Source organism: Branchiostoma belcheri, unplaced genomic scaffold (genome assembly GCF_001625305.1).
Source record: "Branchiostoma belcheri isolate BF01 breed outbred unplaced genomic scaffold, Haploidv18h27 scaffold97, whole genome shotgun sequence".
NCBI classification, from domain to species: Eukaryota; Metazoa; Chordata; class Leptocardii; order Amphioxiformes; family Branchiostomatidae; genus Branchiostoma; species Branchiostoma belcheri.
The window spans coordinates 1050071-1076871 of record NW_017804653.1 but is presented as its reverse complement, the minus strand read 5'-3'; the positions used below and the strand labels follow the sequence as shown (position 1 = coordinate 1076871).

Below are 26801 nucleotides of genomic sequence, written 5' to 3'. Positions count from 1 at the left end.
GTAGATATGTTCTATGCATGGATTTTAAACACAAAACTATGGGACCATCTTGGATAAAACCAGAGTATTACATGCCACAGCTCATTATGTATTCTGCAGCTGTGTTGCTTTTTTTATTCCTCAATTGACCACAGTAACAAGTGCCTTTACTTTAGGGCTAATGCACACAAATCTAAATTAGAAATGTTCAAATTTAGGTATGAAGCACAATTTACATACCTTTAGCTGCAAAACTAGGGGAAATCAGCCTCAGAACAACATAATAACAAACAGCGAAAAAGGCATCTTCATTTTTTAAGGGAGAGTCAGTTGAGCTAAGGGGTCCTGAGGTCACATTTTGACCCTTTACAGGTTGTCTCTAGAACAGGATTGAATGTGTACATGGTGATGAGTTCCCTATCATTTCAAATTCAAAGGTATCTGTATCTGCAAGTCTGTAAAGGAATTGAGTGAATAAATATCAACAAATAAAGACCTCAAACATAACAACAAAGGCACATTTTCTTACTCCAACTTGATTTAATTTGGCAATGTATGACACCATCCTCAACATCAAATTTTCACTCACAAATCATGGTTATATTTATATATATATAATATCAATGTTGATTGCTCTGTTAAAATCACACAGATAATTATGTCTTTGTTTACATCAATAGTTACATCATTTGTGAGTAATATAGTGTCAATAGATCACTACATTTTTTTTACAGTTAAATATAGAAGATTACAATAGTAACAATAGCTTAAAAATGGCTCTTTGCCTTCTTTGTAATTCATAATATAAAGACACATTCGTTGAGGAATTTGGCACTCGAGAATAAAAAGTCTATCTTAGATGTATAACTATATAACTTACAGCAGCATGTCGGATTGACAAGATTCTCTAATTCACTCTTATTACATTATATAAAAAAGCATGTTAAAATTTAAACCTATCAATGAATTGATCATTCAACAGTTTTTGTGACATAAAGCAGTAGATACTACTATTCACTCTCCAAGCAGAGGTTTGGGCTTATTTTTGGCATGTTTTTAAGCTTTTTTATCTGGCTTTCTTTTTTGCACTGGCATCTTTTTTTTATGCGAACATAACACCAGATAAAATAGCCTAAAAACTTGCCAAAAATAAGCCCAAACCTCTGCTTGGAGAGTACTACTATTACTATACTTAGCTAATATAATGGATATCTTTCAAATGATGTCCCATATTCGTCTACTGCTGTTGAATTCACATCTGATGAACTAAAGGCCTTGTAGTAAATGTCATCAAAATAAAATCCTTTGGAGGCAGGGTTTCTATTGGGGTGTCTTGGTTGGAACTTGAGTCTATTGACATACTCATACGGCCAACTCTGGTCATACCGGGCTGTTTGGAAGTACGCCCCTCCTCTGTGAGTGAAGACTTTGTTGATGACATAACTCCACTCGTCTGCATAATCAGCTGGTCTGGCCTGGAATGTCATCTCTATGCGATGCCAGGTGTCCAGTTTAAGCAGCGGGGTGATCTGTACGTAGTGGAACTGTGCGCTGTAGCCACAATTTCTCACTCTCGCGCAGTATGTGTAGTTTGGGTACGTTTCTGCTGTTCTCACGATGACGCCACTGGTTGTGGCAAACAGTTCGAGGTAGTTTGACGCCCGGAGCGTCCCGTCCGGATTCCCCGCGCAGACGGCGATACGGGAACTGTCGCCTCTCTTCCTTGTAGCACGGAACCAGAACGAGGCGTAGAAAGCGTCCACGTCGGCGGTATATTCCCCGTCCATGCGTCCTGCTGTCACGGACAGACTGGGAGAGAACGGGGTTCCCTTCCCAAGGGACAGGTCCCCACGCCTCAGCTGCCAGGACTTCCTACCGGAGTGGTACTGCCTGTTGGAGATGGCCTGGCCTCCATCCCTCGCACCTGGAACAACAAGGATAGTATCAGTATCATAAGACCTTACGAGAGCCGCTGTACTTTTGTTGTGTCAAATAAAGTTCTTCTTCGAAATTGTAAACTGTCTCCAGCAGCATGACAAACCACAGTTCCACATCTAAGACTCATTCACAGATCACTGATGATGTCTGAAACATTTTGCTTGTCTGAAACATTTTGCTTTTTGCAGACTTAATCTAGTTGTGTAAATAACCTATATCATATACCATACTTTTGTAACATTTTGCAACATTGTGTTGACCAAAAACGTAGTGACAGTAGTACAAAGTACTGGTGTTCAATAACAGTCAAATACATTGACAGTGTATTCAGTACCAAGGACAGTACTAGTGTCACTGTCAGTAATGTAATTAGTATCAGGACCAAGGACAGTGTAGTCAGTACCAAGGAGAGTGAAATCAGTACCAAGGACAGTGTAGTCAGTACCAAGGAGAGTGAAATCAGTACCAAGGACAGTGTAGTTAGTACCAATGATAGTGTAGTCAGTACCAAGGACAGTGTAGTTAGTACAAAGGATACTATACTATACTATACTATACTATATTATACTATACTATACTATACTATACTATACTATACTATACTATACCATACTATAACAGTGCATGTACCATGGATAGCGAATTCAGCACCAAGGACAGAGTTGTGCCATTATATGTACAACACAAATGTATATCTCCAGACAAGTCTCACCTATGCATCTATTGTTTGTCTTGAAAGGAAAGTTGTCCGGCTGAAAACAGTCTTCCAGAACGTCGGCTATGGCCCCGCCCGTCCAGTTGCTATTGGTGATGCTGTCTCCTAACAACCAGTCGTTTTCCACCGTGTACCCTAGAAATGCTGAAATAAAAGAAATATTTTACTGTAAGCACCAAGATGGTACTGCTTTTCTAAACACTGGTCACCTTAGATTTTTATTTTATTTACTTCATAGGTTACCACAAAACAAGGCTCATGAGAGCCACTCAAAATGTTTTGGGTTACAGTACAGTCAGTGAGGACAGATGTTTGTTGACCTTAGATTTAAAAGTACATGAGGGAAACAATAATGAGATTTGGAAAGGGTATGTTAAAATAGGATTATTGTGTTTGTCTTGACAAATCTGTTAACTGAAAAGTCTTGAAAATATAGTAATCTGGAGGAAGAATGCACTTTCAGAAATTCATTGCATTTTAGAATCATCTAGAAGATGAGTTATTACAGTAAGATTTCAAAACTGATTTTAAAAATGTCTAATAAAATCTTAGATGACCAGTGTTTTGATATTATCAATGGATTCTAGTCAATTACTTAGAACATTTCATTACATGTAACGCAGACTAAATGTTATGGAAAAAAACATATGCATGAAACTTACCTACATGTAGAGTAGCATCTAGATGATAGAAGAAGTAATCTATGCCATAGCTTTCTATCTAATCATAAGTAAGTTTTATACATAACTCATAGTCAAGTCACTTTATTTTATCACCAAATCACCCAGGCCTCAACTCTCAATTGTACATAATTATGTTACCATATTTACTACTACAAATTACACAAACATCAACAAATAATATTTGTCTATATATTGGTTATTTTCTTGTGCGTTTATAGTTTAAGGAGACTTTACAAAGTCCTTGTACTTACTATAAAATTCAAAGCAAAAGTTACAAAATTCACAAATTCTTGTACCAACACAAGTCAGAGAGATACAGTAGAAAGGTAGCCATTATACATGTCGATAAAAAAGCACCAAGTTCCGAACAATGTTACACCTGAACAGTATCTTTGTAAATGTTGATTAAACTATGAAAAGATTTAAATAAATGAAGTGTCTTATATTTCTGGGACTCAATCACTCAAGTTTCAGAAAAGGGAATGTCACCAAACAAGGTTACCAAAGCCGTCAATACAGTGTGTTATTTTCAAAAGATGTTCCATATTCGTCTATTACTACATCCGGATTGGAGGCATTGAACGCTTTGTAGTAGATGTCATCAAAATAGATGCCTTTGTACCGAGAGTCACGGTTAGCATGACGAGGGTAAAATTTCAAACGATTCACATACAGGTATTCGAGGCCAGTGTCGTAACGGGCTGTTTGAAAGTAGGTGCCTCCGTTGTGTGTGTGTACTGAATCTATCAAATAGTGCCATTCGTCTAGGTAGTCAAGAGGTTTGGCATTCAGTGTCATTTCAATGTGGTGCCAAATGCCCAACTCTAGAGGTGGCGTGATTTCAAGGTAGTCTAAAATGTCGAGAAACTGTGCGTTATAGCCACAACTTCGCGTCTGGGCACAGTACGTGTAGTTTGGAAACGATTCTGCGGTCCTTACGACGACTCCTGATTGCCTTGCATACACCTCGACGTAGTTGGACGCTCGTAGCGTTCCGGATGGATTTCCCGCGCAAATCGCAATTCTGGAACCGTCTCCGATATTCCTGGATGCACGGAACCACAGAGAGGCGTAGAAAGAGTCTGCTTCGCCCGTATAATTCCCGTCCGTTCGCCCAACTTTTACTCGAAGGGGAGGGGAAAAGGGCGTCCCTGGGCCTCGCTCAAGACTACCCCTCCTGAACTGCCAGGACAGACGGCCTGAGTGCTTCCTTCGGTCCGAAACTGCCTGACCGCCATCACGGTGTCCTGAACACTGCCCGTTTGTCGAGAACGGGAAACTGTCCGGCTGAAAACAGTTGTCCCAGACTTCCGCCACGCTCCCACCAGACCAGCTTCCAGTGGTGATGCTGTCGCCAACCTCCCAGCCTGTCTCAACATTGTAGCCAATGAAGGCTATCAAACAGGGCAGAAGTGTGAAGAATCTCATGAATTGGTGGCATGCAATGGTATCCTTAATTAATAAGGTACTAAACAAGCCACAACAGAAGCAGAAGAACACTTCAATACAAAGCGAGACAATGCAAGCATCAGTTGGGATGTCGATTGCATGAAGTATACCAAGCAACAGCAAGATGACGAAAGCATCTTATTGCACAAGAAAGCATCTTACTTCACAGGAAAGCAACACCACTTACATGTACGTACAACAGTCAACATGAAGCAGGTCACAGTTTGTTCTTCAGCATCAGCAAAATACAATAACTCCAGGAGCTCTTGACACGAAAGGGACAACCACTGACATTGATTGATCAACAGATAGACACCAAGAGAAAGACAGACATATTTTTATACACCATTATAAGCACAAGAAAGCATCAATCACACAAGGTTCAACCACTTGCGGTGACAAGACCAACAGTGACAGCAAAACTTGGCAAGATGATGTGACAAAGCCAGCCAGATGTTAAATGTCTGCATCAACAGCCACGACTACACAAAGCAGCTTTCAAACCTACCCATCAGCAATCGTGTCAAGCATCTCACAAAACAAAACATGGAAGCCCATGCAAATATACAGCTAATGCTGTATGTGACCGTATAATATGTATTGACTAAGCTATTGAAAGCCAGCCATATAGCAGCAGTAAGTCTTACAACTTAAAAAAACATTAATTTTTCAAAATGGCAGTCGAGTGAAATGATGTAGCGGTGAAAATGAAGCATTGTTGATATCTTCATTTGTCTCTCACATTAAGCACATTCAGTCATTGGCAGCAGCTAGGACCATATTTAAGCAAAGCAGCTCAGTTTTGTTAATATAAGCCAAGGACATTTCAACAGTACAACAGCACACAATTGACATACAAGCTTTGTTGTGTTGGGAGTTTTAGCAAGGTGTGGTAGCGCGGCAGCCAAGACAAGCACTCATACAACAAATGAAGCATATTACTTTGTACTGCTAATACAAGCGGTGGGATCTACAACACTAATGCAGCAGACTGAGTAAAAACATTCTCTGTTGAATGAAGTTTGATACGTACATATTTCGCAGTCCTTCCCCGTCCAGTCCCAGGGACAGGTACAGTAGTACTCATCATCATCCACTGCAAAACACTCGCCATCGTTCCTACAGTAGTTCACATCACACTCTCGTTCTGAAATAAAGTCATCAGGTCATCACATATTTTGCTTAAGAGCAATTTCTAACTGTGAAATCTATAAACCAACAGGAAATCTAAAATCTGCACATATCACATTAATTATATGATGAAAAAGTCCGGCAATCAATGCAAGTACACCACAGCAGATTGGCAAAAGCATTGTATCTGTAAAATCTGCGATCAGATTCTGTATAGCTTTATCAGCTAACTGTCCTTAGGCGTAACACACCAACTTTGCAGGCACACAGCGCAGTGGCAGCTGGTTATCTCACACTGAATGACCTGTACACCTAACCTTTGCACATTTAACTACATATAAGTGTTGTTAGACCTATTTTGTGAGGATGCCTCTACTGTACTGGGTGGCAGCAAGTTCCACTCTGTTATAATATAGGAAAAAAACAATAAATTTTTTTTACATCTCAATCGGTTGAAAACTCTGGTACTTGAAGGCATGACTACTATTTCTTGTTCTTTTCTGAACTGGTATTAGAAACTTGGTGCATCCAACTAAGTTTATTACTATTTGTGTGCTATGAGTGTGCATGAATAAAAACAAATTAAAGCATTAAAACAACTATTTGCATAAAACGGATTAAATCTTTTTAGAAGTTACATGTACATGCAACCAAAAAAAGTTTTAGAATCATGATGCATTTCAAAGCAGTGCTAAAAACATGAGCTAACTTACTTGTTTGACAGTTGACACCCTTGAATCCAGGCACACACTGGCATGTGTAGTAGTTCACATGGTCCTCACAGGTCGCGCCATTTTCACAGGGGAGTGATCCACACTCATCTGTGTCTTGAAAAAGGACGGGAGCAGGGAAAAGATAATCTCGTATATCTATATAATGTGCATGTCTTCAATTGACCTGCACTGTGAGCAGTATTAAATGTTCTTGGTGTCTTGAGAGGAAAAACCTTTTGACCCAATGTTGGTGGTGCATTTTCATGTTGGTGTTCGTGCTTGCATTTTGTTGATTGTGGCTCAAATGTTTTCTAGAGATCTTCAGACTCTCTCAACCAGACAATATTTGTATTAAAAGCCTACAATTCAAATAGAAGAATAATAAAAAACCTGCCTTCGAAACACACAGAAGTATCAATGGTTGTTGAAAAGTGGGACTGTATTTTTTTTCAAAAGTCCCACCAACACTCCCAAGGTCATGTAATTTGATTATATGGATGACATCCTCTGGGAACCCCAAAACTGACGGGAGCGTGCGAATGAAAAAAAAAAGTTTGGCAAAAAAAAAAAGTTGCCTCCATTATGAAATCTAGGTGGTCATGACAGTTGAATAGACTCTTCATTTTCATTCCTTGACATTTTCTTTTTGTCCCTTGGAATGTTTCAATATTTTTCCAATATCTTTTTTTTAATTTACGGCATATATTTGCTCCTTTTGCAGCTACTCTGTAGGATTTACAGTATGGTCGAAACCTTTTTTGGGGGGGGAAACGGCCAAAAATTCATGCAAACATAGATGTCATCCATATTATCAAATTAACATGGCCCAACTTACTGATCTCACAGTTGACCCCCTCAAATCCTGCCGCACATTCGCACTCGTAAAAGTATGTCAGACCATCATGGCACGTCGCATTGTTCTGGCACGGGTTTGATGCACATTCGTCAGTGTCTGAAACATAACAATTAACACAAAACTGTGAGAATTTAAATGAGATCTTTAACAAGTCACCAAGTTTGTATCTGTCATCTTACTATGGAGTTTCATGTTAGTAAAAGCTATGAGTTTGAACAACTATATTTAGTAAGCAGGATATCTTAGTTCATATATTACATGTACCTGTAAATGTCTCCCAAAAATTACATATTTAATGTCCTTCTCTCTTCTGGACTAACAAATATTATTCAACACAAGGTAGATGTACAACAGATACTGCAAAGAACATCAGGTCTACAATTCAGTCTTACTAACAAATCACAAAAACCCAAGAAAAAATGGGTTGTATTTCATGAGAGGTTTTCATATCAAGCTGCCTACTGTTTTCGCAGTGGACGCCTGCCCAGCCCAGCGGACAGGAACAGATGTAGCTGTTGTGTTGGTCCCCACATTTCCCCTCATTCTGGCAAGGATTTGAGGCACACTCGTCTGTATCTGTAAAAGAAAAAAACTTATTTCAAATCTGAAATTTTGTACATCACCATCCTAACTTCTCTTGCTTTCTTCTACATTCTGAACTTCTGAAAAATCCATGCATCTTGAAACTTAAACACACAACATTTTAATATCTGAGTGTAATGCTTCTAAGTAGTATACAGTCACTGTCACATTCTTTATTTTTAAGAAACTGGTATCATGGCCATATACATGGCATAGACATATCATACTTGCTATACAGAACAAGACAAACGTTTTGAATGTACAATGTTGCCATGAAATATACAAGAAGTTGCCATACTTTTACCATAAATTAAAAGGGCCTCCAAAAGAGCAAATAAAGGTTTAAATGTGTAGAAAAAATTTTCCAGAAACAACAACTAAGTTAACTCACTTATTTCACAGTCATACCCCTCCCAGCCGACAGTACAGTTACAGGTGTAGCTGATGTGTCCATCGTAGCAGGTAGCGTTGTTCTGACACGGAACGGAAGCACAGTCATCTATGCCTACAGATAGAAGAAACACAATTCAACAATTTGTCACCTGGTAGGAAATTAACAGTGATTGTACAGTGCCTAATGTATTACTTGTATGTACAGGACTTGTGAATGTAAGAGCAGATGAAGTTTATTAATAACACTGAATACATGGTCATCTATGCCTAGTCAGGTGTATAAGAACATGATTCAGCGATATGTCATCTGGCAAATAAAAAATTCAAATGCAACCTGTCATCATATCAGCTAATTATACCATGTATTGAGTATAAGCTTCATCTGCTCTTACATTCACAGCAACTGTTGAACCTGTACATACAAGTTTACTTAATCTTATTTATTTGGATTCGCCAATGGTACAAGAAATATATATGTGGAAAGGAGGGAAAAACAGGCGTACATGTATAAACACCTGTACATGTATATACATGTATAAACACCTTGAAACTTTGCAAGTTGCCTCCCACATAATACAATAATACAAGTAATTTGTTACACATTTAGACATTTTATAATGTACATGTACATGTACATGTAGTAACATACATGTACCACATTTTCATATCACTGTAACACTGTACTTAGACCTATAACACAGGACAACCTTATCAGCCTAAGATGGACTTGTAAGAGAACAAACCTACTGTAAAGCCTACTAAAGGTACACATGTATCTCATTCCATTACAACTATATAATTGTAACTTAGTAGTATAAAATCCTGCTCACTTGTCTCACAGTGTGTTCCCTCCCAGCCTTCTGTACAGCTACAGTTGTACCCGTTCACTCCATCCACACAGGTGGCTCCATTTTCACAGGGGGACGATTCACATTCATCAATATCTGTATGGAGCAATAGAGAAATGTAATCATGGTGAAACATATTTGATTGTATCAAGGCTTGTACCCCTCATTTAACTAGTAGGACTGTTAAGATTGAAAGGTATATGCAGCCAGGCAATCTTCAATCCAAGTGATTTGAAACTAAATGATGAAGTTAAAACCACATGTCATTGAGTTTTCTTTTACAAGTACTATCTGTTAGAAGTAGTTTAACTATCTGTAAAATTGTATGGATGTTTGCCCATTGTTTAAAAATGACATTTGCAACATTTAACATGCATATCATATCAGTGTAATGTATTTGCCATACACCATACACTCAGTAAAACAAATTGCAACAATGTAGGAATAGTTTATAGTAAGTTGACTTAAATTTATCCTTCCAACATACATTTGTACCCTACCCAAAATGTAAAAAGGTTGTTCCATCTCAAGGTGAAAGTTACTGTAACTTTAATAAAGAAATAAATAAATAAATACTGTAACTTTCTCAGTCAAGTTTGTGGCAAAAATGCTAAAACTTTATTTGTCAAGAAAGACTAAAATAAGACATTGACTTCTTACTGATTTGACAGTGTACTCCAGTATACCCAGGAACACATGTGCAGACGTAGAACCCGATGTTGTCCAGACAAGTGCCTCCATTCTCACATGGATCTGATGAACATTCAATAACCTCTGTGGAAAGAATGGAAAAATCATTATAATATATAAGTAAAGTTAGTACATGTGTATGGTCTACCTTTGTACACAAATTGTAGAGCAAGGGTACCATGGTCTAAATATTCAGTGTTACAATTATAGTTGTTTTGCTATTATGTACATCAAATAATTAAGTAAGTTGTGTAGGATAAGATGATGATTTCTGAACAAATTTCTTCCTGATTCCAATCAATGTAGACTGAAACTGGTTTATTGGAGAGATTACAAGCAACACTGAATGTGAATGCACCTACATGTACTTACTAACTCTTACTAGTAAATCTAGATAGTATACAATGATAATACATGGCATTCAAGCAAAGTGAATCTATGACAAGGCAATGAATGGCAACAATTTGTAGTCACTGATATGAGTTGAAACTAGTGATGCATACCGGTTCACTGGACTTGGATCCGGACTTGTAAGAATGTTTAGGTTCAAGTCCAAAAAAACCTAAAAGTCAAGAACCGAGTCCGGACTTATTACCATAAAAGACCACTTCACATACCCCTTTTCTTTCCAAACCACCTAAAACCTTCCGTAGATCGCAAAATCTTTGCTGCAAAATGAAGAAAACATTGCCATCGGGCATCGTCAAGTACCAGCTTCCATGTTATGTGGCCAAGTTTCATCTAGACAACATTGCAAGGTTGCCAACATGCAATTTTGTATATGTCATGGCTTTAGGTCCGGACTTACAAGTCCGGAACTGAACCTAAACCTCTGGACTTGAATCCGGACCTGAACCTAAAATTGGGTTTAGGTATGCATCACTAGTTGAAACCTACCTATTTCACAGTTGACCCCAACATACCCCAGCACACAAGCACAGCTGTATCTGTTGATATGATCACTACAGGTGCCGTTATTCTGGCACGGGCCCGAGACACACTCATCTGTGTCTGAAAAACAAATAAGGGGCACAATAAAGTAGTAACTCTTCTTCATGAAGCATATAGTAAGTCATTGGTAGTAGTATAACATAATTGCTTCATATGGCTCATGTTTTCAGCTACATGATTGTATATGACTGAGTCACCCTTAATCTTCTTGATGTGTGGTGGGACCTTTTACATTCTTTTAGAGGTCTGCTACCTAAGGTCAGCTTTAGCTTCCCATTCAAAAAGAAAGAATGAATGCAACCACAAGCAATCATGCCTGAGTAGGGTTCAAACATACATGTATGTCTAATGGAAAAAGTCTACATTGACTGTAAACATGCAACATCAAGGTATCAATAACTGGGTGTGCAGATTAGTTATTATAATTAAAGCACAATCAAGATAACAAGCAGTTGTTGAACTTACTGATCTCACAGTGAACACCCTCCCATCCTGGATCACATTCACAGGTGTAGTAGTTGATGTGATCGTGGCAGGTGGCGTTGTTCTGACATGGACTGGAGGCACACTCATCAACATCTGTAACAAAGATTATGAAGCAAAGATGAAAGTCCTTTCTACACCATATTGTGTATAGGGAGAGTGGTACACAATGCATACATCAATACTAACAAAGATTATAGTTTAAGTAGTCATTGAATTGTTTAGTGTTAAAATTTATAAAAGTCGAAGCTCGTTACTTACTGATTTCACAATTTGTGCCGTTCCATCCAGGTCCACACTCACAGCTGTAGGCATTAACGTGATCCACACAGGTGGCGTTGTTCTGACAGGGGTCGGACTCACACTCATTGGAATCTAGAATGATGTACAGAGAGAAAAGGAAATATGGTTTGCCACAAAAATGACAAACTGCAAACTGAAGTGTGAGGATGTGAATGCAGATTATATACAAAATGCTACAATACTTCTTTTAGTACATGTAGGTAGAAAATTACATCATTGCAATATACTCTTAGACTACTGCTACAGATCCTTTAGATATTCTTTTATGAACTTACTATCTCCACAGTCCAGTCCAAACCAGCCTGGCATACAACTACAGGTCCAGAAGTTGATGTGGTCATGACAAGTTGCGCCATTCTGACATGGATTCGAACTGCACTCATCAATGTCTACAAGGAAAAAAACAGTAATGTATTATGATTTAACACAAGCAGAATTTTCTTACTTGCCAGCATTTAACTAACAATGCTCATCATCAGGGCATGTTGATTTAATACAACTTGTCAACCATGAACAGAGCGATTTGTGTGAGCACAACGGTTGTCTTCTATGACCGTTTGTGACAGGCTGAATAAAAGTTCTAATTGGGAACTATGTGGCTCCAGATGTCTTACTGAGGGACAATTGCAGTGTGATATAGATGTCCATAAGCTGAGGAATGAATCCCCTCTATTGAATACCGCAAGGATTGTATTCTAGTACAATGTACTTACCTATCTCACAGTGGATGCCATCATATCCTGGGTTGCACTCACAGGTGTAGTAGTTCACAAAGTCATGGCAAGTGGCATTATTTTGACAAGGATTGGAGGCACACTCGTCAATATCTGTGGTAAAGACAGGAATCTGATCAACACACATTGTACAGAAAGAAAATAAAATGGCACACATTACATTGTAAGATATTCAGATTTGAAAAAACAAAAAATTAATCATGATTATTATTGTTGTTAGAAGCCCGCTACATCAGACTTTATAGGATCCTGCTGGTATCAAAGGCATCAATGCCACAGTATTGAAGCAAAGATTTAGCTTACTGATTTCACAGTTGGTGCCGTTCCATCCAGGCCCACACTGACAGCTGTAGGCATTGACGTGATCCACACAAGTGGCATTGTTTTGACATGGGTCTGAGCCACACTCATTGGAATCTAGAGTGCATGAGGAAAACATTCATTAACACATTACATGTAGGCTTCAACACACCTCATGTGGCACCTGGTAAATACAGTAACTGTATCCATTTAGCAAATAGGAATGTTAGCTGCCTCTGTATTTTCTAATTGATAATACACAACATGTAGCAAGTCAACAGAATGTACTGCGCCTGTGCAAAACCTAGATTTTTCATGGTTTGCATTGGAGGTTTGGTCAACGTTGCATCTAAATTTTTTCCCTTTTTCCTATTTTTTCTGACACAACATTATAAAACTATGATGGGATGGGATCCTTTAAAAACATGCAGACATGGCCTGAAGTTCTGACAAAGTTCTTTGTATTAATACATTATGGGTTTCACCCAGGCACAGTAAGTTCTGCCAAAGTGCTATAAGTTATAATTGTCAGACTTACTATCCCCACAGTCCAGTCCAAACCAGCCTGGTGAGCAGCTACAGGTCCAGAAGTTGATGTGGTCATGACATGTTGCACCGTTCTGACATGGACTGGAGCTGCACTCATCAATGTCTGGAAAAAGAGGAAATGTATTATCCTGTTTACATTTTACAAAAATTCCCCTTACTGGTTGTAAAAGGAAAACAAATTCAATGTGAATAGGTAAGATTTGCTTTGGTTGCACCCTACCCACTCCCATTCAGAATTACTGTGAGTGGTAACTGAAATAAAAAAAAGTCACCTTATTCAAAACAAGACAAACTCTCATGTCGAAACACTTCATTTGTGTGTTATAGTTGCCAAAAATTGAGTTTGCAATCTTATTTTAACTTCAAAATTATCTTCTTTGAAATAAAGGTGATAAACAAAAAAATACTAGTACAGTGTTTCAAAGAGACAAAACTAAGGTAGAGAACTACAATTTCAAGGAAAAAGTTGGCAATGTTGCAATCTTCCATGGAGTTGTTTGCTGCAATACAATGTATAACATTTAGTAGATCATAATGGACACTTTTATAGAAGATACTAATACGAGCATGCTGATGTCTTGGTGTCTATACAACCATGGGTATGAAACTAATACTTGATTTGATGCCTATAACAATACACAGTAACAGCACACATGGGTCTCTCCTTGGTGCTGAACTAGCTATCATTTCCATGTTTGCAGGTACAGTAGTTTCCTCAACCTTTTGAGTTAGAAATATACTGTAGCTTAATGCTGCATGTACAGATTGAATTAATTGTATCAACATTTCAAAAGGAAAAGAATTTTGGCTTGGGTCTCTCCTTGGTGCTGAACTCGCTATGATTTCCATGTTATCAATTAGTTTCCTCAACAGTTGAGTACTTTTGACTTGGAAATACAGTGTAAAACTGCAGTACAAATTGAATGAATTGTATAAACATAGATGAAAGGGAAAAGAACGTTGGCATGGGCCTTTCCTTGGTGCTGAACTCGCTATCATTTCCATGTTATGTAGTTAATGTAGTTTCCTCTTTTGAGTTGGAAATACAGTTTAAAACTGCATGTGCAGATTGAATGAATGGTATCAACATAGATGAAAGGGAAAAGAACTTTGGCATGGCTCTCTCCTTGGTGCTGAACTCGCTATCATTTACATTCATTTCCATGTTATGCACACACAGTAGTTTCCTAAACAGTTGAGTCCTTTTGAGTTGGAGATACAGAACAATTCAATCCTGTATGTACAGATTAAATGAATGGTATCAACATAGATGAAAGGGAAAAGAACTTTGGCATGGGTCTCTCCTTGGTGCTGAACTCGCTATCATTTCCATGTTATGCAGTAGTTTCCTCAACATTTGAGCCCTTTTCAGTTGGAAATACAGTTTTCTTTTGCATGTACAGATTAAGCAAATTGTATCAACATAGATGAAAGGGAAAAAAAACTTTGGCATGGGTCTCTCCTTGGTGCTGAACTTGCTATCATTTCCATGTTATGCAGTAAGTTTCCTCTACAGTTGAGTGCTTTTCAGTTGGAAATACAATTGTTTAATCCTGTATTTACATGTGTATAGATTACATTAGATAGTATCAACATAGATAAACTTATAGGGTAAGCTCAAATCAACTTAAGAGGCCACTCAAGAGGCAGTTGAGTCAGATGAATATACAATCATGTATATCTGGTCCAAAACAGATGTTTGAAGAACCAATGGCTGTGAGCATCCATCCAACACTCACTGATCTCACAGTGAACACCCTCCCATCCAGGTGCACATTCACAGGTGTAGTAGTTCACCCAGTCATGGCAGGTGGCATTGTTTTCACATGGGTTGGAGACGCACTCGTTTGTATCTGCAATAGAAAGTTGGTAATGGCAGCATTGCAAGTCGCAAACAAAAATGTGAACCTTATTTACTGTTTTCAGCAATAACTAAATGTTCTCTGTGAGCATTTTATTTTGTTACATGGTTGTGTTCATTTAAGGCCATAAGTCAAGAAGCTATGGATGGATTGTTACGATACTTGTGGGACTTGACAGAACAATAAAACAGGTCATGGACCTCCTGATGACTTTATGTCACTGAAGTAAAACTTTCAGCTTCGTATCTTGTGTTTTTAACAAAGTATTTCTTTCCATGTACTTTGTGGCCTCAGAAATAAGTGATGATGATTCAAACTTACTAATCTCACAATGAATGCCCTCCCATCCAGGCCCACATTCGCAGGTGTAGTAGTTCACATGATCATGACAGGTGGCATTGTTCTGACATGGATCAGAACCACACTCATCTGTGTCTGTAGAAGAATTAAACAAGAAAGCTTACTATGTGTATTAGACAATAAAAATGACACTAAAACTAAATAACAAATTCCACTCCATTAAAATACGATTAGAATTTCTGTAACTTACTGATTTCACAGTGAACACCCTCCCATCCAGGTGCACATTCACAGGTGTAGTAGTTCACCCAGTCATGACAGGTGGCATTGTTCTGACACGGGTCCGAGCCACATTCATTTGTATCTGTGAAAAACACATAAAGCATTACTAAACATGGAGCGATTGGATCAAACCTTTTAGTCTGGTTCTTACACAGCTCATACTTATATACACGCAACATACAAAACTTGTGTTACAGCTCAACGTACTTCTGCTTGTTTGAACCTTTGTAGTTTTTTCACAAAAGTCATGAAGAAAGAGACAAAATACATTTGAGAAGAAGAAAGAGACATAACATACAGTTACGGGTTACATTTAATTTTTGAAGTCCTTACACATCCATAAACACAAAGACTAAGTCATATAGTGAAGCCATAGACATACATCGTTACACATACATGGTATTACAAACTTTAAGACACATAAAACAAATGAATATCTGCAAACAAACTTACTGTCCTGACAGTGGACGCCCTCCCACCCTGGTGCACACTCGCATGAATACTCATTGACACGATCATGACAGGTTGCCCCATTCTGGCACGGGTCTGAGGCACATTCATCCGTGTCTATAGAACAATTCAAGAAAAGAAGATGATATCAAAGTGTCAAACAGTTGCCAAACATTGTTCCCCAACAGCTAGGAGTTGTCTACCATCACTTAACTGGTGGATGGCACCCAGGCTATAACACTTGACCATGCCTTTACAATTGGATAACACAGTCACACATCTAACAATATTTACAGTTACAATGTACTAGTAATTCACAATGTGTGATTTCTGTATTACAGAAGAACTGTGGAGAGCAATACTCAGTGACTGATGGAAGCAATGAGACTGTCTTCCAAGACAAAAATAGCCCATGATAATCTCTATAACATGTTGTGATACCTATGGTATGATTGGAGGAAAACTTTTACAACTTAATGGTATTTTTCTTAGATATAAAAGATCAAAACCATTGTAACAAACTCACTGATTTCACAGTGCACGCCCTCCCATCCCGGCAGACACTGACACGTGTAAGCGTTAACGGCATCTATGCAAGAGGCACCGTTTTTGCAAGGGTCCGAGGCACATTCTTCAGAATCTGGAAAAACATTTCATACACTACATCAGCTTTCTAATTGGTATGTAATTTTGATGTTCCTCTCAAATTAAGATGTTCAAAACCTAGCATATCTACACTATCAACTTTTGAAAGTAATGTATATCTTTGAGTACAAGTACCAAAAAGTATACTTAATTTTTATTTATTATGTTTGGGCAAGGGATTCATTCTTAAAGGCTTTTAAACTTGACACATGGGCTATCAAACAAGATTCTTACATATGTTTGTTAAACAGTATAAAAATAGTGGAGTGATGATCTTACTAGCATCACAGTTCACGCTGTACCAGCCAGGTGCACATTCGCAGGTGTAGTAGTTCACCCAGTCATGACAGGTGGCGTTGTTCTGACATGGACTGGATGCACACTCATCTATATCTGTTATGGATAATGAAATCAGTCAGCAAAACATCAGCATTTGTGCCATCCTCCCCCATCCTCTTCTATACTGTACCATCCCCAGCCTTGGTGCAGAAGTGCCATCCTCCCCCATGTACTATCCTGTACCATCCCCAGCCTTGGTGCTGAAGTGCCATCATCCCCCATGTACTATCCTGTACCATCCCCAGCCTTGGTGCTGAAGTGCCATCATCCCCCATGTACTATCCTGTACCATCCCCAGCCTTGGTGCTGATGTTCCATCCTCCCCCATGTAGTATCCTTTCAGTTGAGTTTTCACTTGAAACAGCTAAGACCAGGTTATCAGTGTTAGTGAACAAGTCAATCCCATTAATGAATCATCAAGAAAGTTTCACTACTCACTTATTTCACAATGGACCCCATCCCATCCAGGTCCACATTCACAGGTGTAGTAGTTCACCCAGTCATGGCAGGTGGCGTTGTTTTGACATGGCCCAGACCCACACTCATTCGTATCTGTGTAAGGGGAGAAAAACAGCACGGAACAAGAAAACAGATAACAACGGAAGTTTTCAGCATGCACTGTACACTCAGCCGGGTCCAGCAAAACCCTACTCTCAAACCTTAACATAATGCTCTGTATATAATTATGGGGTTTAAGGGTAAAGACAGAAGTGCACCACTTACTTATTTGGCAGTGCACTCCCTCCCAACCTGGGCTGCACTCACACATATATCTGTTGATGCGGTCATGACAGGTGCCACCGTTTTGACAAGGATCGGACGCACATTCGTCAGTGTCTACAAAGAAATGCATGCAAGATTTTGATGATATTTTGATTTTTTCCTCTTCAAACCTCAAATCTAGGCTGGTAATATTCTGAAAGAACTTCTACTAGAATTTCTAGCAATTTTCATTCAGGATACATTGTTATCAGTAGACAATTTAACATGTACTGGTAATAGTGAGACTGTTGCTGCTTTTAGTTGATGATAGGAGCTGATGAATTAGAAAAACCAACAAAATTAGCAGACTAAGTCAGGTAGCAATCAAGTAACAAATTTAAAATGAATATTGGAAAATAAGTTGAAAACTAAATTTTCCTTTAGCAGAAGATCTTAGTTGCTTCATGTATCAAATCACATTGAATGTCAGATTCCTGTAGTAGACAGTACTTACTGATTTCACAGTGAACACCCTCCCACCCTGGACCACACTCACAGGTGTAACGGTTGACAAGATCATGGCAAGTGGCATTGTTCTGGCAGGGATTGGATGCACACTCATCTGTGTCTGAGCAATGTATAATATCAATGTACATTGTCAAGCATCTCAATGAAGCAACTCTGGTGGTATATGGTTGGACGTATCCTTATAATGCCACAAGACACACCTGTACAAAAATGCCTACTAGGAATTCTCAATTTTAGGCTCCAGCAGATAAAAGTCTCTCAGAGGAAGATACTGTGTCAATCTGCTAAGTATGCTGAAGGGATACATAAAGCACTGAGGGATAGGCCCTCCTACAACCGAAAAGAAACCCCAAGTCAGCGCTAAGGGAGCGCATGGGACACAAGACACATGAAGAAGATGAAGAAAGACTGAATGCAGCTGCAGGACTTTTGTGCATGGAAAACACAGTGGAAGTGAGAGAGAAGAAAAAGAGTAATCACATCTCTAAGACTTACACATTGACAGTGTAACATTGCTGACAGGAGAATTGATATATTTAATGCCTTACTGATTTCACAGTGAACACCCTCCCATCCAGGTCCACATTCACAGGTGTAGTAGTTCACCCAGTCATGGCAGGTGGCATTATTCAGACAGGGGTCAGAAAAACATTCATCTGTGTCTGTAAAAAACAACAATTTTCTTATTTATCCATTCAACATCTCCAACAGATAGTAAAAAATAACTATTCCAATTCTTCCTGAAGCAAGAGCCCTTTGCAACCACAAAATCCAGAATGTCCAGAATATGACATCAAGTTCATGTGGCATCATCATCATTGTTGAACCTGCAAAAACTGTTGAAGAATAAGCTTTTTACTTGATGTCTTGGTGTCCAGAACACTAAACATCTCAAGTAACATAACATGGCATAACAATTGCTTAGCATACTAGTATAGAACTTACCGTTGTTATGTGTGGAACACCAAATTTTCCCATCAATGTACGAATTATTTTTACACATTCACCCACAGACTGAGGCAAAAGCAGAAGTTTTCTTAATTCCTTGACAAAGACTGGCGCTATCTACTCAAAAATTCATTTGCATTGGAAAATTGCAGTAACTTTTGATTTTATTGCAAAACAAATTCTTCCAAGAACACGTTAGATTAACCATATGAGCCTGTAAGACAAAATGTTCAATATGTTCAATTTTGTTGAATGTGGCCACAGTAAAGTTGTTTATCATAGATGGGTCAATTTGGCCTTCCCCCTCCTTACCTATCTGACAGTTTGACCCAGAGTACCCAGGAGTACAGAGACAGGTGTAGTTTAGATGTCTGTCAAGGCAGGTGCCCTGATGCTGGCATGGGCTGGACAGGCACTCATTAATACCTGAGGGTGGTATCAACAAAAGGGGGATTAAATCTTAGATTTGCAGAAAGTTATCCTTAACGTTATGTAGCATGCAATAGTCCAGTGGTTAGCAACCCTGCCTCTGGACCAAGAGGTTGGGAGTTCAACTCTGGCTATCATCGCTTACACATGCATACTACTGTAACAGTCCTTAGGATGAGATGTTAAGCTGTGATACACTGTTCATTTGGCCTGTCAAAAATAGCTAGATTTACCCAGTACAATGGACCAGGTCCTGTAAATACTGTACACAGCATCTGTCTTCTCTGTCACAACCAGTGGAAGAGTAGCTCTTCAGTGAGCTAAAACTGCATTGACATCTGTATTCAGTCCACATTCTGTTACCTTTGCCAAAAAGGTTAAGAATATGTTTTTAGTTTCATTGTTGTTCTGGTTGAACATTGGGAATTTTTGATGTGTATTTGCTTGCATTGTATTCCATTCTAGTTAAACTTACTGTCTTCACAGTGTGTCCCCTCCCATCCAGGAGTACAGTTACAGTGGTAACTGTTAATATTGTCTGTACAGGTCGCGTTATTCAGGCATGGATATGACGCACATTCATCGATATCTGAAAGATGAAGTTCTGTTAGTTCATACATTTGGAAGATGTTGCAGATATTCAACACCAAATACAAAGCAATTGAATCACTAGCTCATTTTCTTTCTTCCTTCCTTTCTTCTTTCATTCTTAATCTCTCTCTCTCTCTCCCTCTCTCTTTCTCTGACTATCTCTTTCTTGAGATTGCAACAAGACAATACAACTTATTCCTGTATTGTAAAAGTACTTACTTATTTCACAAGTGTATCCAGTGAAACCAGGAAGGCAGTCACAAGTATAATATCCTACATGTTCATTACAGGTGCCATCATTTCTACAGGGTGAAGAGGTGCATTCTATGGTTTCTGAAAATAAAGAATTATCATCTATAAGTGGACACAATCAACTAATTTATTTCAAATTAAGGCATGATGCATACATTGTACCATTTAACATATCAAACTGCATTGTTTTCTGTTAATCAAATGTGGATATTGTCTCATACAAGAATAGCATTATCACAGACATAAACATAGCAGTCCACACAATTGCCTTTGACTGAGTGTGTGACTGTAAGAGTACATTTCAATAATAATAATTTTTTTCAAAATGAACCAATCATTTAAGAACCCTGCTAACTGCTGTGCTGTGAATGAACCATTCATTTAAGATCCCTGCTGCCTGGCAAACTATAGTAAAGGATGCCAGCATGTACTAGCAATATATACAAGAAACCCAGTATTCATATGACATTGTGATACATAAGGAAATTGTTGCTGAAGCAACTTGATGGACTATCCAGTTGCTTGAGTAACAATTTCCTTGTGTATCTGATTACCTGGATGTCTAACCTTCATTGAGACATATGACATTGTGTACACTAGTCGATTATAACCCAATAAGTACCAATAACAACAACCAGTGCTCACCTACCATAGGTGTTATCCACCATAGAGGCTAAGCCAAAGGACCTATGGGAATGGTGGGGTTGATGTGAAGAGCACCAGGGAGAGAGGTAAACTTAAGATAATTACAAGAAGACTCCCACATAGCAAAGCAATGAATTTTGTACACCAAGGTGTATCTTATGTGCTGAGATTATACATTTTCACTAACTAGAATAAAAGTGCAAAACCCACATTGCTGACTCACAGCATGCATGCATGCATATAAAAGTGATCCCTTTGTCAGTGTCATTGAAAGCAGCAATATGACACAGATAATACATGACAAGCTCAACTTGGCATTATCATGCAAGAAACCAAAAGATGCAATGTGTATGTGCCATATTTTGAGTGCCATATTTAGAGTGATGTGAAATTTAAGGATGTCACTCAAGAACAAAAGAATGACTATGTATCAACTACAAATCTAATACCAGCTCAGAAAAGAACAAGAAATAGCTGCTATGCCTTCAAGTACTGGAGTATCAAATTCCTTTTCTTTTCCTAGACCTATCATAGAGCGGAACTTGCTGTACATGTGAAGCACATTTGAGGCATCCTCACAACACTAATGGCACACACGCAAACTTAAGGTTAGGTATGACAGGTAGTTCAGTGTAATACAACCAGCTAGCTGCTGCTGCGCTGAGTGCCTGCAAAGCCCATGTATTGCAGCCAAAGGGTGGTTATACTAGTCTAAGAGCTAGTATACAGATGCAGAAGCTGGTGTGTTATGCAGAAGGGCAGTTATATTGGCTATACACCTAAGTTAAGGTGTAACAGGTCATTCAGTGTAACATAACCAGCAACATGTAAAATCAAAAATAAATTTCCTATGACATATTTTAATGGGCCACAATAAACATTGTAACACAGTTGTGACATTTTTTGCTACCAAGGATAAAGTTACAACTACAAGTGCCACACCTACCATTTTGACAATTGTTGCCAGTGTATCCCTCAGTACAGGTGCATTTATACCCGTTTATCAGGTCTGTACAGGTCCCGTCATGTTGACAGGGGTTGGACGCACATTCGTCCGTGTCTGAAGAACAGGGCGTAAAGGTCTCAGGCAACAGACATCTTGGTTGTCCATGATACTGGTAGATACTGCTCTCTATAATCCTTTTTATAAAGCACTCAGCAGTTGGGAAAGGGTATGGGAGTTGAACACTCACATCACTTCCATTGAACCAACCCCTTGTTGTTAATAGCATCCAAACTTATACTTGATATTCTGCGAATACCCAAAGTTGTGTGGCCCAAAGGCTATTGAAACAGAGATGGGCATAACGCTATGCACTGTGTGGTGTGGGAAAGACTTTGGCTCTTGAATGAATTTGATGTCTATAAAATGGGAGTTATTTTTCAAGTATACGACATGTCAAACTCAACATGTAGATTTATTCATAGTGTTGCACGTAGGGTAATTCTTTTGGATGTATGTATGTTGCTGTACTTTTGTTGTGTCAATAACGTATCTATCTGTAAACATGTACATCTGCCTCATTAAATCATGACTGGTAGTAGAGTTGAACTTAAGTCTACTACTATAACTGCTTTCAAACCCACTTACTGTTTTCGCAGTGTTCGCCATTCCACCCAGGCAAACACTCACAGAAGTAGCCATTGACATCATCCCAGCATGTTGCTCCATTTTGACATGGGTCAGACAAGCATTCTTCTATATCTGGAGGGGGAAAATATAAATACCTACACTGGTATACTAAATCTTTCTATGCCTTATTTGTGTAAAATGGTCAGGCACCAACAAGTTACAGGTTTATCATACTCATGTAATATGCAATTCATCACTCAAGTCTTTTATTTTTTTTACAATGATGGCATTAATTTTGTGAATCATATAACGTTGTTATATGCTAGCCAACCTTGCAGATCAACTACAAACCACAGTGGACTTTTCCTTGACTGATTCCCAACTATGGTTATCCCTGTAACATCCTTGCATGACAGTTGGGAGTGTTTAGATGGCTATTTTCAGATGTGTGTGACAGGGGCTCAAGACAATTGTACATGTATTAAAAGTACATGTATGTACAAGGAATAAACTTAACTCTTGGACACCATCCTCTTACCTTCCCCACACTGCACTCCCTTCCATCCGAGAAGACATTCACAAGTAAAGCTGTTAATGCCATCACGACAGGTGGCACCGTTGTAACACGGCTGGGACGCACATTCGTCTATGTCTAAAAGTGGTAGAGATGAAATTTTCCCTTGTTGTAAACTTTTAAAAAGTTCATCATTTTCTGCATCAAAGAGTTTGATGCTGCCACAATATCTGAATTTACTACTAAACATTACCTTTGACAAGTAGGTTATGTTTTTGGTTGTGCAATGGTGGAGTGGCTGTTGTCTGGGTCTGCATGTGTGTCAACAGCATAACTCAAGCACCTGGTGCTTTCCTTCTATACTACATCGAGCTGTGTATGCACACGTATGTAGATGTGTTTGTATGATATTGTGTACAACAGATTTGTTTATTGATGACGATGTGGCATGTAACAAATGTCATGAGAATTATGGTATAGAATGTGTTGGTGTGTCATCAGTCATTGACTTTGAGGCTTTTATCTAAACTACATTAAAAGATTGATTTTTCCTTGAGTAACTGTTCATTTCTAGCTTACACCAGTTGCTACAGTAACTACAGTATGCCAAGTTAACACAGAGTATTTAGTCCTTGCTGTTCCAGGGTTTACTCTTGTATTCAATTAGTAGGTACTTTATGGAACATCTTTGAAGTCATGCTTAGGAATCTTCCTGTCTTGTGGATGTTCTAATTATTATACTATTATAGATTTATGTAAATGAGTGGTAGTGGTAGTCTTGTGTGAAATGATTCAGTCATCATTAACTGAGTATGTGTTGGAGTTTGGCCGGTGTCATGTGTATGATTGTGCACATAGCTGATCATACTGTAATGACTCACATTCAAACATAGGCAAACAGACCTGTCCTTGGTGCTGACTTACATTCAAACATAGGCAAACAGACCTGTCCTTGGTGCTGACTCACATGCACACATAGGCAAACAGACCTGTCCTTGGTACTGACTTACATTCAAACATAGGCAAACGAGACCTGTCCTTGGTGCTGACACACATTCACACATAGGCAAACAGACCTGTCCCTGGTGCTGACTCACATCCACACATAGGCAAACAGACCTGTCCTTGGTGCTGACTCACATGCACACATAGGCAAACAGACCTGTCCTTGGTGCTGACTCACATTCATACATAGGCAAACAGACCTGTCCTAGGTGCTGACACACATTCACACATAGGCAAACAGACCTGTCCTTGGTGCTGACATACATTCACACATAGGCAAACAGACCTGTCCTTGGTGCTGACACACATTCACACATAGGCAAACAGGCCTGTCCTTGGTGCTGACACACATTCACACACAGGCAAACAGACCTGTTATTGGTGCTGAACTACATTCTCACATAGATATACAGACCTGTCCTTGGTGCTGATCTACATTCACACATAGGCAAACAGACCCCTGTCCTTGGTGCTGAACTACATTCATACACACATATATAGTTGAACAAACCTGTCCTTAGTGCTGACACACATTCACACACAGGCAAACAGACCTGTCCTTAGTGCTGACACACATTCACACATAGACAAACAGACCTGTCCATGGTGCTGACTCACATTCACACATAGGCAAACAGGTCTGTCCTTGGTGCTGACTCACATTCACACACACATATATAGACAAACAGACCTGTCTCACAGTCACACATTGATGTGCATCACAGACAATAACTGAATCAGATGTAGGAATACTGGAGTATCAATAGCTAAGAACTCTGTATCTACACTATAAAGAACAACATTTGGTGATTGTTGACAGAAAGCACCCTCACCATATTGCTACTGAGTAAAGATGACAACACAACTCATTGACACACTTTATCACAGTAAACAAACTAGACAGCAACACAAAGACTTCAACATACAGACACAGAGGTACATTAACATGAAGACTGCACATTTCCAGACAGGTTTCTTCAACAGCCAACAAACCGTGTGTCACACCAGCTTTGTTTTGGGAAAACTGGTATCACATTAGGTCAACTGGATGTTGAGAAACACAACAAATGATGTACTTAGTCTGGAAACTGCAGTTAAACAGGGAAGTGTGGATTTAGTGTGAATGTTTGGAATGGAGTATACACCAATTTCAATTTGTTTTTTTGCATCAATTTGTTGTTTTTTTTGCATAATTTTCCTTAACTACAAGAGGCAATGATACCAAAATTCCAATCCTTTAGAAGGCATTCAGATAAAAGACTTTGTCTAGAAAATGAGTGTTACACTGTCAGAAGACTGAACAATATCAAGTTTCAAAGTGAAAAAATGGTGTATCATGACAACATTTATTAAACACGACATCACTTTAATACCTTGTCACTAATTGTTTTTTCTGTGGTTTGAAGAAGAAAGGCACTCAAGTGTTGTCTCCATTGTTCTTGGACCAGGGTGATGACAGGTGAAGACGTCCCAGCTAGAAAACTAGTGTTCTCTGCCACAGTACCTTCTACCCTTGTTACTCACAACAGTTGCTTATAGAATCTTTGCAGCATTTATATGGCATTTCCATATTTGTTGACACTTTTTAATGATGGCCTGATGTGTCATAAACGAATAGGCATGGGAGGAAATAACTAGAGGTGCTATGGTAAGGAGCAGGTGTGTAGGACTTTTTGTTCATTTTTACATTCTATAGCAATGTCTTTTGTAAAGTTGATTGATTGACACTTCTAATGAATCATATGTAAACTGATGTGTGAGTTGACTGTGTTGTGCTAGACTATGATGTGCTAGCAAAGCTGTGTGGCCAAAGGGCCAATGAAGCAAAGATGACTAGCACCCAAAACACTGTACACTGTGGGAAGGAGTTTCCTTTCAAATTGAGAGTGATGAAAACAACTGTTACTGCAGTAACAAGAACAAAGGTGAAATGGCTGAGGACACCAGTTTTCTGGCCGGGTGGACCACAGGACAACACGGATTGGAGGACGGACGGTGATGAAGGAATGACGATGATGATGAGTGCAGCTGGTGATGAGGAGAGTAGGGGATGATGGGAAGGGATGGCACACCTCAGGAAGGATTGGCACACTTTGGAGAGGAGGGGGGGGGGTTCCGATGGCTTCAGACTATTTCATAAAAACATTATTGCACTTCTTTCCCCATAATGTTTACACAGGCGATAATTATGTTTTATTGCCTCGAACATTATTCAATTTCATTTTCTGGAAGCCTTTATTTTGGCACTGCAGGAGGAAAGAACGTGCAATGATGTTTTTTGTTGCAGGACGTACTGATTTGGCAGTGGGTCCCGTCCCATCCTGGGGCACACTCGCAAGTGTAGGCAGCTAACAGGTCGTGGCAGGTTGCATTGTTCAGGCAGGGGGTGGAAATGCATTCATCTGTCTCTATAGGACACAGAATCAAGAGGGATGAACA

The 26801-nt window shown here is 39.0% G+C and overlaps 1 protein-coding gene across 1 annotated transcript in view; it reads right to left on the bottom strand.

Annotated features, from left to right (window-relative positions):
- Positions 1 to 1175: 1175 nt before the first annotated feature.
- Positions 1176 to 26801, bottom strand: part of LOC109461859 (fibrillin-3-like) — a 59033-nt gene continuing 33407 nt past the window's right edge. The window contains exons 43-74 of the mRNA XM_019758329.1: positions 26657 to 26770; positions 23382 to 23495; positions 22862 to 22975; positions 22217 to 22330; positions 20593 to 20706; positions 20258 to 20371; positions 19666 to 19779; positions 17899 to 18012; positions 17614 to 17727; positions 17116 to 17229; positions 16718 to 16831; positions 16195 to 16308; positions 15710 to 15823; positions 15481 to 15594; positions 15037 to 15150; positions 13287 to 13400; positions 12752 to 12865; positions 12428 to 12541; positions 11990 to 12103; positions 11673 to 11786; positions 11394 to 11507; positions 10875 to 10988; positions 9948 to 10061; positions 9270 to 9383; positions 8438 to 8551; positions 7927 to 8040; positions 7444 to 7560; positions 6609 to 6722; positions 5798 to 5911; positions 4035 to 4709; positions 2630 to 2776; positions 1176 to 1903 (exon numbers count right to left, since the gene is read on the bottom strand). Of these exons, the coding sequence (XP_019613888.1) occupies positions 1176 to 1903; positions 2630 to 2776; positions 4035 to 4709; positions 5798 to 5911; positions 6609 to 6722; positions 7444 to 7560; positions 7927 to 8040; positions 8438 to 8551; positions 9270 to 9383; positions 9948 to 10061; positions 10875 to 10988; positions 11394 to 11507; positions 11673 to 11786; positions 11990 to 12103; positions 12428 to 12541; positions 12752 to 12865; positions 13287 to 13400; positions 15037 to 15150; positions 15481 to 15594; positions 15710 to 15823; positions 16195 to 16308; positions 16718 to 16831; positions 17116 to 17229; positions 17614 to 17727; positions 17899 to 18012; positions 19666 to 19779; positions 20258 to 20371; positions 20593 to 20706; positions 22217 to 22330; positions 22862 to 22975; positions 23382 to 23495; positions 26657 to 26770 (4859 nt within the window). The remainder of the gene's footprint in view (positions 1904 to 2629; positions 2777 to 4034; positions 4710 to 5797; positions 5912 to 6608; positions 6723 to 7443; positions 7561 to 7926; positions 8041 to 8437; positions 8552 to 9269; positions 9384 to 9947; positions 10062 to 10874; positions 10989 to 11393; positions 11508 to 11672; positions 11787 to 11989; positions 12104 to 12427; positions 12542 to 12751; positions 12866 to 13286; positions 13401 to 15036; positions 15151 to 15480; positions 15595 to 15709; positions 15824 to 16194; positions 16309 to 16717; positions 16832 to 17115; positions 17230 to 17613; positions 17728 to 17898; positions 18013 to 19665; positions 19780 to 20257; positions 20372 to 20592; positions 20707 to 22216; positions 22331 to 22861; positions 22976 to 23381; positions 23496 to 26656; positions 26771 to 26801) is intronic.